Genomic DNA, 13,742 nt, shown 5'->3' with positions numbered 1-13,742 from the left:
CGAAGGAGATGTCCTCCCATTCGACCGTCTCATCACACTCACCATCTGCCGCCGAGCCGTCAGGTTTCTGAAAAAAAAACTACTGGTTTGAGCGACGGAGTGTTCCTCCTAGAGGAGGCAATCCAGCTCCTCGCCAGCACAGCCAACCAGGCGCTCCCCTCAGTGTCCACGGTCCACTGGTGTGGAGCCAGGGGTTGGTATCTGCCCAAAGCTTCTATCCATTCGACAATTCAGCAGGTGCTAACCCTCTCGCCGTGAACCAGTCACACATGGACCTTATACACCGTCGATATAAAAAAGGAACGATCCACTATTCCGATGGTTCTGTCGCACAAGGTAGAACCGGAATTGGGATATCTGGCCGCGAAATAAGTATATGTCACAGTCTTCCCGACCAGTGCAATATTTTCTATGCTGAGGCAGCTGCAGCCTACGTCGCCATCACCACGCCGTCTAATAAACCCATCGTTCTCTTCACGGATTCAGTCAGCGTTGTAGCCGCCCTCAACGCCGAGTACCCCACACACCCGTGGATCCAGGCCATCATCCAGTCCGCTCCACCCAACACCACCGTTGCCTGGATACCTGGCCACTGCGGCATCCAGGGCAACGTTGAAGCCGACCACCTCGCCTCTTCTGGTCGACTAATGAACAAACTGACAAGCGAAGTTCCAGGTCCAGACTTAATAAATTGGCTGTTATAAATTACATGGGAGAACTGGAGCAAGGACTGGTTAGGCAGAAGAGATCTTTTTATCCGTAAGATAAAAGGAGAGACGCACCGATGGGAAGACCTACCTTACCACCGTTCTCAAGTGGTGTTGTTAAGGCTGAGGCCAGGACACACTCGAATGTCGCACATTGCTGGGAATGGCGAATTCCATCGACGTTGCCCAATATGTCAGATCCATCAATCGGTGGAGCACTTGATATGCCACTGCCCACTATACCAAGGAGCCAGAGACCTATACGGTATCTCTTGCAACATAAAAAATGCCCTCAGCAAGGACCCAGGTCGTTCCCCTGCGCTATTGGCCTTTCTCCGCGAGACAGGCCTGTACAACCAGATATAACTCCACTCGATAGAGTCATCACCGCCTGCAGCATACCGCGTATAGAAACAACCACCGCTATCACACCATCAGGAACACCTTCAATAATCACGAGCATCGCTACGAACTTGAACTTTTCCCTGTCAACCACCCTAGGAAACCCCCCCCCCCCCCCCCCAGCATGAAACAGCATAAAAAGACAGCATTACTTAGGTTTTCTATTTTAAGAAACTCCTCTCAGGAACCCTCCCTCTCTTTAGAAGTGTCCCCTATAGGCGCTCCTCAATTTTTCAACTTTGTGACTTGGGGAACCCCCTTCCCGGTCACGACCCAGCGTTCGGCTGAAAGTCTCCTTAATAAATATAACTAACTAACTAACTGAGAACCAATCTATCGTTTTCCTATGGAATGGCTGTATATACATTTTTTTTAAATATGTTGCAAATATTTAGTGAACGGCACCGGTGGTGTAGTGGTAAGCGTGATTACCTCCCACCCCAGCAGGCCTGGGTTCAATCCCAGTCGGCGCCGCCGGGATGTTCTGAGGCATAACATCTCTGATCACGCCTTCCTTCGGATGGGAAGTAAAGCCGTTGGTCCCCGGTTCATGAGTTGATGGGTCGATAGGTAGGGTCCAGGTGTGGGAGCTGCCTTCCTGGCACTTCGGTAGCATTGGTGCTCAGCACGGAAAACAAGATCGACGGAAAAAAAAACAAACCAAAGGCAAATATTTAGTGCCGCCGGTGGTGTAGTGGTAAGCGTGACTACCTCTCACTACAGTCCATTCCAGTCCACGTCTTTGGGATTTTCTGAGGCATAACATCTCTGCGTGACCTCTGATCAAAGGAAGTACATCCGTTGGTCCCCGGTCCATGAGTTGATTGATAGGGTGGGGAGCTGCCTCCCTGGCATCGGTAGCATTGGTACTCAGCACGGAAAACAAGATCGACAAAAAACAAATCAAGGGGGGAAAAAAATGCAAATTTTCGAAGTTATTTGTGCGAAAAATATCTTTAATAGCAAAACTACAGGAATCATTTTCAGAGTGGCAGCTCAAAAGTTCAAACAAAATTCACGGAGATGTTCAGGTTTTTACAGGTACCAACACTAAATTTCCAGGTTCACATTTTATGCTGATTTTCGATAAAAAAAAAATCATCTCGAAAAGAAATGTAATCTACTGCGAGGAGTTAATGACGGATTAATTAATATTTGAAATGCAAGGAAAAGCACTGCCTTCGCTTCTCATTCACTCCAGTGCGCATGTATCGTTTTAATCGAGTGCTTGTCGGCTCTCCGAGAAAGTTATCGCAGGCAAGCGGTGTAAGTCACCTCTACGTGAGTAACAGAATGTGTTTGATTGTTCTTTCTAAGCTCCTTCATTCACCGTGTTGTGCAAGGTATAGTGCGGCACTATCGGAATCAGCTTGAACAGTCAAGAATTTTAACGTTCTAATTATAGCTTGTAGGGGAAATGGATGTAATGTCGGCCTAAATACCCCTAATTTGGACCCATACATAAATTCAGCAATCGACTAAATTTTCAATAGCGACAAAAAATAGACATTAGTACCGTTCCAATGACGTGTTTATCTAGATAAACTTGATAAATAACAGATTTCTAGCGATCTTAGATCCATAGGCCATTTCACCTATATGAAATATTGATCCATTCCAATGCCAAACCTAGAGCTTATCACTATTCAATCAACTATTAAAAATTAAAACTAGCTTAGAAAAACAACCATAGTATTTCTCCTATGATAAGATAAATTGTGCAACAACATTCTAAATTAACCCAATTTTTGACCAACTTTTATTAGTACAATAATTATAATAAAACAATAATAATTTTCGAAGTTGAGCATTGCTTACACATCCCCCACCTTTTCTCTTAGAGCTAACCCCACTCCACTTACCTTCTCGCGCCTTCAGGTAGACCGTGTTGGCCACGATATTCTCTAATTCCATTAGTTCCAGGTTGGCGGCCTTTTGTTGATAGAATTTCGCCCACGAAAAAATCCGCCCGCGACTCCTCGCGCTCCAAACCAAACGCAAGGTAATGAACCTTTTTTGTCAAAACTTCCTGCCCGAAACGCCCTTCCTCCGGGAGTGAAGGCGTTCGTCCAACAGGGAACCTAGATAGAGAGAGCACACACAGCTGCCCGCTCCTAATCGAATCAGTCGAGTTGATTACTCTCAAGTATGGCTCTTTTGTTTTTCCCGTCCGCAAATGTGCCGCCGGCAGGCATTAAGAAGACACACAGCTCATATCCCGGCGATGACCGGCGATCGTCGTTAAGTGGCAATCAGCTCGGAGAAAAATCACATCCAACTAAACCAACACTGTATCACGAATGCGCGCACAATCTCCCGTTCAATTGGCCCTAATCTTTGCTGCAAGATTATCTTCACTTGATGATGGAACGGATAAACATTCGCCCATGTGGTGCACTTTTTGACTCTAGTGACTCGTCGTATAGCACAACTCGCGCTCTTTTCGCTCTCCACAATCTACTTTTCTTCTTCTCTCTTTGTTTCGCATACGTGCATGCGTGTATTTAATTAAAACACTCAACAACTGCGTTGTTGTTTCAAAGCGCAAAGTATCGGATCTTTCACCCGCGGCCGCCTCTCTTTCGGAGGAAATTTTCACTTTCGCCCTACCTCGATTGGATTTTATTTTCTACCGCACCGAGTCGAACCAATTTCCGTTGGCATCTCTATTTCTTTTCCGGAGAAAAACGAACCGAAATCGACACCGACACTCACAGACACACACAGACACCCGGCACACACGCAATTCACTTATCTTCAATCGAGAAGCTTACACGGTTCTTCTATACGGGGCAACATTGGCAATATCGGCATTGCGTGCTGAACACTTTCGCTTTCGTGGCCGGCTAAAGCGGCGGCGTCGTCTTCTTCGTCGAGTGGGTAATTTGAAGAGTGGAACGAGAGGGAGCTGCGTCTATTAGCCCTGGTGCTACCGCCTAATCTGGACGTTTAGAGATTCTGAAAATGAAAGAAAAAAGAAATACTTAGTACTGCGTGGAAAGTGTTGATGTTAACCCTTTCCCGTTCAAAACGATTTCCGTTGTTTTGAGATGCAAAAATGTGTTTTTGAAAAAAAAAGCTGGAACAAAGGACGGCATGACTTAATCGAATTCATAGTAAAAAGTTTTTGATAAAAAAGGTTCCTCATATTTCGGTAGATTTGTTGCGATGAGCTTGGGAGAAGCTGATGGAATTAATTCCTATGATCAAATCTAGAGCACAATATAGCTTGAAAAGTTTGTATGGGAAGCTTGAAAAGCGTCTCCCAGAAGCTTGGAAAGCTTCTCCCAGAAGCTTGGAATGCTTTTACCAGAAGCTTGGAAAACTATTCCCAGAATCTTGGAAAAGATTTTCCATTAGCTTGGAAAGCTTCTCCCAGAAACTTGGTAAGCTGCTCCCAGAAGGTTGGTAAGCTTCTTCCAGAAGCTTGGAAAACTTATCCCAGAAGCTTAGAAAGCTTGGAAAGCTTCTCTCCAATTCCAGAAACTTGGTAAGCTTCTCCCAGAAGCTTGGTATGCTTCTCCCAGAAGCTGTGTAAGCTTCTCCCAGAAGTTTGGTAAGCTTCTCCCAGAAGCTTGGAAAGATTTTCCCAGATACTTGGAAAGCTTATCCCAGAAGCTTAGAAAGCTTGGAAAGCTTCTCTCCAGGCCCAGAAGCTTGGAAACCTTCTCCCACAAGCTTGGAAAGCTTTTTCCAGAAGCTTGGAAAGCTTTTCTCAGATGCTTGGAAAGTTTTTCCCAGATGCTTGGAAAGCTTAAATATCCCAGAAGCTTAGCAAGCTTGGAAAGCTTATCTCCAGTGCACAGTGGGCCAAGAATTAAATCTAACAGGAAAAAAATAATAACGCTCTGGGACTACATCCACTTGAGTTGAAGTCTTCAGTAAAGTTTTTTTGGAATAATTAGGGCTACAATTTGCTTGATAAAAATAGTTCAAGTTTTCGCCACAAAGGTGGCGCAATGATACCAAGTTTTTTTATTTCGCTAAATGAAAAGTTAACGAAGACATAAAAGCTATACATCTTCAAACAACTGAGATAAACGAAGTAGGGTAATGGACCTATCCAAAAATGTATCATGGTTGTACCAATTTTTGCTAGCGCTAATTTAGTCCATATTGGCCACTTCTCCAGGCAGCTAGGTTTAGCCAATGTGGCACTGAGCTCTCCAAATTACTACCATTGAACTAGCTTTTGAATTCTAATGTGATTTGAGGTGTCACATGATGAGTTTTATTCGTTTGAGGTCGGAATTAGCCTCATGCTCCATATAAACCGTTCCGACCATATTTCTGGAACCGATTGACCGATTCCAAAAAAAAAGCTCTATGTGACCATAATATCTTTCATTTGGTGGCTGTTGCGTCCAATTCGGTTGAGTGTTGGCCAATAAAAATGTCTTAATAAATTCTTCGTTACACACACACGCACACGCACACATACAGGGGTTACTCAAAATAACTAGGATAGGCAAATTTTTGGTCAACTTTAGAGTGTTGTAACTTCATCAAATATGATCCGATTTTAAATCTTCCAAGAGCATTTGACTGGAAAACTAAATAATATTGTTTTACGGTGTAGCCACGAAAATAATCCTGGTCACCGGATATCGGAGATATACCGGGTTTCCGGAGAGCTTATCTGACTTGATAAATTCTTGATGAGATTTTATAAGTGATGCTGGTAAAAAAATAGATATAGCGAAGAGCTAAAATCGTCCCGTCCTATAATCAACCGAGATATGGCCATTTTCATGTAATCGGTTCTGGTGAAGGGTCCTGAATGCGGGCAGATCATTTAATCACTCAAAACATGCCGTGCGACAGCTCTTTCATCATGGTTTCTCGTCAATAGACTTTCGATAAACTTTAAATGCATAATTGACCACATTGGCCACACTCGGAACTTCCGGAATGCCCCCGGTGGAACCTGGAGCAGGGGACAATTGCATTTTTAAACCAAAATATGCCGTGCGACAGCTCATTATTCATGGTTTTTCATGAATAGGCTTTTCATAAACTTCAAATGAATTATAATGAGAGAGAGAAGGATTAGTATTTTCCATTTAATTCCACTACTTTATTTGCTTATCCTTGACAGATACGCGTATTTCGTCTACAATGTGCAGACTTCTTCAGTGTCCTGTACTAATACTCGACTGTCGAGTATTAGTACAGGACACTGAAGAAGTCTGCACATTGTAGACGAAATACGCGTATCTGTCAAGGATAAGCAAATAAAGTAGTGGAATTAAATGGAAAATACTAATCCTTCTCTCTCTCATTATACAGGTATTCCACTAAGACGCCCACATTCATCAGGATTCAAATGAATTATTTACCACATTGGCCGCTCTTGGAATCACGGGACACCCCCGAGGGATCCTGTAGCAGGGGTCAATTGCGTTTTTACACCAATATATGCCGTGCGACAGCTTTCTCTGCAAGCTTTTTCATGAATAGGCTTTTGATAGACTTTAAATGGATTAGTGACCACATTGGCCGCTCTTGGGACCTCCGGTATGCCCCTGGGGGAACCTGTGGCAGGGGACAATTGCATTTTTACTCAAAAACATGCCGTGCGACAGCTCTTTCTTCATGGATTTTTATGAATATGCTATCTATAGACTTAAAATGGAACACTGATTACATTGGCTGCTGTCGGAACCACTCGGACACCCCCGGGGGAGCCTGTAGCAGAGGAAAATGGTGTTTTTACTCAAAAAAACATGCCGTGCGACAGCTCTTTCTTCATGGATTTTCATGAATATGCTTTCTATAGACTTAAAGTGGAACACTGACCACATTGGCTGCTGTCGGAACCACTAGGACACCCCCGGGGGAACCTGTAGCAGAGGACAATTGCGTTTTTACTCACAAACATGCCGTGCGACAGCTCTTTCTTCGTGAATTTTCATGAATATGCTTTCTATAGACTTAATTGACTGACTACATTGGCCTTTCCAGAGTCACTTGAATACCCCGGGGGGAACCTGTGCACAAAACAATGCCATTGGGGAGCTTATTCTGGAACCAGCAGATGCCTCAGGATAACATGTAAAAGGAAAATTGTATTTTCACTTCACAATGCCGTTCGACAGCTCGAACTATCTGAAGTCTTGAAATGGACTATTGACTACTAGCAGTGGATAGGGAAGTTAGGTCTTTAAACTCTGGTTGTATTAATGTAAGTTGTAGCAAGAGCCCAACTGTCGACGTCAGCTCTGGAGATAATAAAAAATAGTAACAGTGAGAACAAACCATTCTTATTTAAAAAGTTGCGCTTTTAATCTGGGTTCAAAAGCTATTTGCTATTTGCAAAGCTATGTATTATTAATGAATAATTATTTATAAATTAAGGATGCCATTTTAAATTTTATGCATACACACAAACGGATACCAAGACATTTTCCGTTGTCCTACTTTGAGTAAATTCTTCAAGTCTACCTTTCTAGTTTCTTATAATACTTAAAAAAGGTAGACTTTTTCACCAAACACACATTTTTTAATGTCCATATGTTTCATTAATGCATTACCCTATTATAAAATTTGCATGAAATTCACGATTTTAGTATTATATTTTGAATAATCGTTCTAAAGAATAATTTTATATTTTTTCCTCAATCAGTACTGATCAATTCGATCTTTTCTAGATCAATGGTATTATTTTTAGAGTACTAAAAATGACATTTATACATGATTTTCTGAATGAATCATTTAAAAAAATGTGCAAGTGAACGCAAAATGTCATCGATTATTCAAAACTACAATCAAATAGACTTTAATTCCTCAAAATACCTCAAAGCTATATTGAGACATAGTTGAGATGTTTGGATTTGAATCAAACAATACATTTTATTTGAACAAATGCAGCTCATATTACTCTCTTAGGTAGATTAAGATGGGTGTTATCGCAGTGACCTAGTTTGTCAACGTATAATTTTAGGTCCCTGGGCGGTAAAGGTTAACTTTTTATGTTCACCTTGCAACGTCGGTACACTGACTTGAATACAACTCACTAGGCTACGGCAACGGTTCACTGGTACTGGAGTCTGGTTCGATGTTAAGAAATAACGCGTTGATTGACGGTTTGAAAGATATATTTCACTTTTGGAGATAGTTTGTAAAACTGATTTTATATTGCAATCCTGGTCCGTTTTTATATCATTTCCCTCCTCATGGATTCATATGGAAGCCTTTGTGGCTTTTTAAGCTATTGTACAAATTATGTTGTTTTTCAACCTTCATTTGCCCCCTTATTTAAGCACAATTATAATCCATTTACATGTGCTCTTCTTCAACTGCCAATTTAATGCACACATCTAAACTTGTCTTCTTTCCTTTTCTACTAACTTAAACCTCCTTCTTTTATACGTCAGCAGTGGTTTAATGTATAAAATATCAAAACAATTTACTCTTCTTTAAATTACACTCATTCTAAAAAAACTCTTGGGATTTCGACCATTTGTCCTTTCGACCTTTTGTCATATATGCATGTGGATCAACTGATTATGGTGGAACCTCCTGCCTATAATTTTGATGAACACAAAAGTCAAAGAAAAGTCCCTAATCGCCACTCAAAGAGCACTTACAACATTACTCGCTGAACAAATCTAAGAACCACTAGCGTGCGCAGCAGGGGTGACGAAAAACTGTCATGTTGATCCCATTACACATGGGTTTTACAAATCTAAAAGTAATTTAGACCGAGTGTGCCACCCCTTGTCCCCACCAAATTGACTGCGCACGCTAGTGCTAAGAACCCATACGACTTGGGATGAAAATGGCCATATAGAAATCCAGCTAATCCACCGCCAACGCTGACCAACTGATTCAGCGTCCATTTTCTACAGCATCCTTTCCAAATCGGACATCATCCTTGAACCGGTCATGTACTGCACTATTACCTCCCAGTAAAAGTAGCAGAACCCCAGCCACCACATCAGTAAGAAGCACAAGCAGCAGAGACCCAGTCAAGCGATGAAACATCATACTGTTAATTCTTTCCATCCATTAAATTGCGCGTTCGGTAACCTCCTTTTAGAGAGTAACGAAGCAACCATCAGTGCGAATGTAAAGCTTCATTGGCTTCTTTCCATCTTTCCCCGAGTCCAACCCCGGGTCCGGTTCTGGCCCGCACTATTCAGCACACTTTAGTCAACCATCCATGTGTGTTCATCGGGCCATTTGTGCCATATTCTGATACTCTGTGTGCTGTTCGAACCCGGGTAGCTGCCAGCTGAACTACTCCTCGATGCGATCCATTAGCTCTGTCTTCTATGCATGCTACTTGCTGGCGAAGAATCCCCCCTGGAGCCACAGCCCCTCCTCCTCGTCGCCTGGGTCGCTTTTCGCAAATTACGATTTACTGAAATCTGACTCTGATCCCAGCCGCCAAGTTCTTGAACGACGTATGGAAAGGGGTTACAGCAGAGCAGCGCAGATGAGGATCGATATCCACTCCCAGAGCGAGACAGAGAGGTGAATGAAATCGTTTATAGTCTAATTGACTCCGTATTTGCTAATGAAAAGCAGCCGGCTCGATTCGCCCAACCCGATTCGAGTGCCGATCCATCCTCAGCCTCAGCTTTCGCTCTCGGTTCGGCCGGGCCGTCACTTACTGTAATGCATGGTGTGACTGCTCACGGGGCACACGGAGCGTAGTCAGTCAGTGCGCTCGTGTGACAAACGTAAAAACCGGAAATTTGCTCCAACGACAAGTTCGGTTTCGTATGAAGCAGCCGGCCGCGACGGAGGTTGCAACTTCCAGAAATGGGTAACACTAAGGGGCGATGTGCGGAGTGTGTTGCGTACGATAAATTGGTCTCCGGGGACCACGGAGAGCAAAACTTTTACGAAGCGAGGCAAGGAATTTCCCTATAAAATCAGTTCACAGCTGATTTGTAGTTTTTCGGAGTATTAACGGGGTTTGCGATTTGAAGTATTCAGTAGCCCTGTGACACAGCAGTGCACTGTGGGAAAATTTTTGCCTTAATTATCTCTTGTGTTTGTTTGTTTTTAACTTTTTATTTGTTCTAAATTCAAAATAAATTACATTTCATTTTAACCGAGTTGCACCAGTTACTACAGTAACTTACCAGCCTTAATTGTTATGATATATAGCTAAGTGTTTTTACATTGTTCCTGACTTGGCAATTAAGAGATCGAGCATTCCAATTTAAAATATTTAATGCTTTAAAATCCATTACTGAATTTCAAAATCATTACAATATTGTTTGCAACTTTTACTCCAGTTTGAATAGCATCAAACATGGAGTTAGATTTAAGCATATCAGAAATCATGTCAATTAATGATTTCTGTAAAAATTCCATTTTAAGAGCAGTAATGCTTCCTACGTCAAAATTTTCAAAATTTCCTTTAGAATTACGTTGGTTAGTATTTTGAATTCTACCCGTTGCAATAGCAGCATAGGTAGCTCCATTAACTCGCTGAACATTGTTAGCAGCGAGGGGAGTAGGTATAGATGACGAATTTGAAGCAGAGGTGATATTTGTACCTACGGGTACGAATGTAGAATTTGTTCCTCGCTGACCGTTGTTAACAACAGAGGAATTTGTAACTGGTCGGAAACGTGGAGCGTTTCCTACCTGCCGGTTAGAGCGAGATTGTAGGATCGCTTTGCGAGTCTAACATTCCTAAATGTTGGATTTGTGGTTTTCACTACAATTTGAACATTTAAATTTCTTAGGATCTTCCTTCACAGGACAGTCGTCCTTTGCGTGAGAGGAATCACCACAATTCATGCATTTAGCTGGCATGTAGTAATTTTTAGTTCCGTGACCCCATCCCTGGCACTTACGGCACTGGGTGAGGTTTTGGAAATTTCCTCCAGTCTTCCTGAAGTGTTCCCACTTCACTCGGACATGGAGCATAAGGCTAGCTTTTTCTAAGGCCTTAAGGTTGTTTAGTTCACTAGACTTGAAGTGAACTAAATAAAAATCATTAGAAATCCCGTTGCGCGAATCGCCAGGACGGGGTTTCATTTTCATTTTGATTACTTGGAGTAGCACAACTTTAAGTAATTTTGCCAGTTCACTTTGATCTGATCCAGGGATTCACCACTGGGCAGTCCTTTCATGACAACCTTGAACACACGTTCAGTTTTGGTGTCGTAAATTAAAAATTTGTGCTGTTTCTCAGTAAGATACTTGAGAAGATATTTAAATCTGTCCAATGTTTCAGCCAATACACGGCATTCACCCCGACGTCCAATTTGTAGTGAAAACTTAACTTTCACGAAGTTCAAAAGTTCCATTCGAAGAGCATGGAAATCGGAAGTGGTTATCACAATAGGGGGACTCTTTTCCTTCTTGGCATTAAGCCGGGAAAGTTTACTAGATTTTTTACTGGATGATGGATCATTCTCATCATCCGTGAGCAAATCAAATTGATTGCTCAAATTAATTTCATCAGAAGGGGGATCAAGAGTTTACCCCTTTCTTTTGCGCCATGGCGGCAGTAAATTTTTATCCAAGCAGATTACTATAATAATCTGAAGGATCGAAGATGAATTTTCCAAATCGATATCCAAGAAGGATTACCTCGCGTAGGGTCCAAACAAGGATAGAGAAATAAGAGTTGAAAAAGGTATACATTTTACAGGTTGGGCACTGAAAAGTGCTGTTTAAATTTGTTATAGCTTTAGTAACGCTTCCTTCAGCAAAAAGCAAACAGATCCGCATGGCAAGAGAGCACGATGCGGACTGTTCTCTTGAATTTGTCTTTGTAGTCTGTTGAAGACAATAAATCAGTATTCTAAATGTATCTATGATTAGAATTGTCAAGAATGCTGCAAGCGTTGCTTCATACGTCGCATAGAAGTATTGAGCGACAACCCAAAACTTGATAACTTAAAAAAATAACTCGAAAAAACATTGATCATTCTGTTACCTGTTTTGTGAAGTTTCAATTGTTTTGCAAATCGCCGAGAATTATTCAAATGATTTTCATAACTTAAAATACCATTTCGGCGCGTGCTAAATCGAAGTGGAAACATACCCGTTACAAGCAGCGGAAGAGGACATCGTAAAATTCTACAGTGACCATAAAACAACTGGTTTCTATGAGAGCTAAAAGCGTTCAAAATGAAATTGATAACATCCAAATCAGCTAAACCACCTGTTAAAACACGCACATACAAGCTGATTGGATTGGTATATGGCACAATTGGCTCTCATTTATAATTCGCCTACTCATGGCGATAAAGAGTATTTCCAGCCACCGGTAGGTTTTATAATATATGTCACAGTTCAAATTAAGAGGCTGTGCGTGTGTTCGAACCTGACGTTTGTTTTTTTTTATTATCTATAATCGGTTGCTGATCTGGCCACAACCAGGCCCAGGAGACAATTTCTAGTTCCTCATTCTAGGTCCCTATTATTTGCCGCTCAGAAGCTTTTTGGAAGCCAAGTAGAACCTCCACGAGGCGTCCCATCATTCGTCCCATCATTAGTTACATCATTCGTTGAGTCGCAGCGTTGAACCTGACTATTGGCCATGAAAAGGCTTGCCAATTCACATCAAACATCGACTACATACGAACATTTGTTTATCTCAAATCGAAGGAAGACATTCCGCGCAACCAAGGCGTGCTAACTCTGAAGCTGCCCAAATGAGTTGCGATCGTTGGATTTGCGGACGACGTCGTCTTGACGGTAACCGGAGAGACGCTGGAAGAGGTTGAAGTGTTGGCGACCGAGGTGATCGACATGATTAGTAACTGGATGCAAGGAGCGATGCTGCAGATATCCCACCACAAAACGGAAGTGCTATTGACCAGTAACTGTAAAGCGGTACAGCAGGCAGATATCACCGTCATGGGGCACGCCATAACCTCAACACTAGTTGTATCAAAGCTCATTCAAACTATTCTTTCCTGCAGACCTCACTCGTTGATCGTCTAAATTATCGCAGCTGATTCAGCATCCGCCGTTCCACTTGATAGGGAAGGTACCGAAAGAAGTTTAGACACCCCTGCTTCAGTAACAAGAATGGGAAGCCGATCAACGCGCTTTCCGTTGATGTCAGGCAGAATCTTTCCATCCCAGTGTACTACCAAAGGTACATCAGGATCAAAGCTTTGCTTCAGCTGGAAAATTTTCAATCAAAATGAACAAAACGAAAAAAATGTTAGCTATGCAAACAAATTTAGAAAAACAAATATAAACAAAGAATTTATTGAGTATAAAAATTAGTAATTTGAAAATTTAGGAGTCTAAAAATTTAGAATTTTTGAGCAATAGAATTTAAAAAAAAAAATGTGTTTTTAGAATCAAAGAAGTTTAGAATCATAGAACAAAATAAAAATATTAACTGCTTTCGCCAGTGCCTCACGATGTTTCATTCGGGAACGGCGAATGGTCTGGTAATTTATAGCGTAATCAGATGTGTTGGACGACTTCGTGCGATTGTCTTCAATTATTGCTTCCAAAATTGTTGTACTATACCGGAAACCTGTGTAAAGTTTCATCAAAATCGAAGATTCTTTGCGCATCGGCTTTCCTCCATGCTGAGTGAACCCCCACACAACGTGACTGCCTTGCGCAGACAGCACTCAGCAGGCGGCAGCTGGCAGTGCTGCTAGAAAAAAGAATAATGAGCAGTTCGTTTGGTTA

General features: G+C 42.0%; 1 protein-coding gene across 1 annotated transcript in view; it reads right to left on the bottom strand.

The window, feature by feature from the left end:
* Window positions 1–13,742, bottom strand: part of Gprk2 (G protein-coupled receptor kinase 2) — a 295,638-nt gene that overhangs the window by 258,430 nt on the left and 23,466 nt on the right. Inside the window, exon 3 of the mRNA XM_065222482.1 lies at window positions 2,972–4,067. Coding sequence (XP_065078554.1) covers window positions 2,972–3,023 — 52 coding nt within the window. The 5' untranslated portion in view covers window positions 3,024–4,067. The remainder of the gene's footprint in view (window positions 1–2,971; window positions 4,068–13,742) is intronic.

The sequence above is a fragment of the Ochlerotatus camptorhynchus genome, unplaced genomic scaffold (assembly GCF_037179485.1).
Source record: "Ochlerotatus camptorhynchus isolate MF236.1 unplaced genomic scaffold, CSIRO-AGI_Acam_v1.1 ptg000170l, whole genome shotgun sequence".
Taxonomy (NCBI): domain Eukaryota; kingdom Metazoa; phylum Arthropoda; class Insecta; order Diptera; family Culicidae; genus Ochlerotatus; species Ochlerotatus camptorhynchus.
Note: the sequence above shows the minus strand (reverse complement) of the source record. Positions and strands in the feature narration are given on the sequence as shown.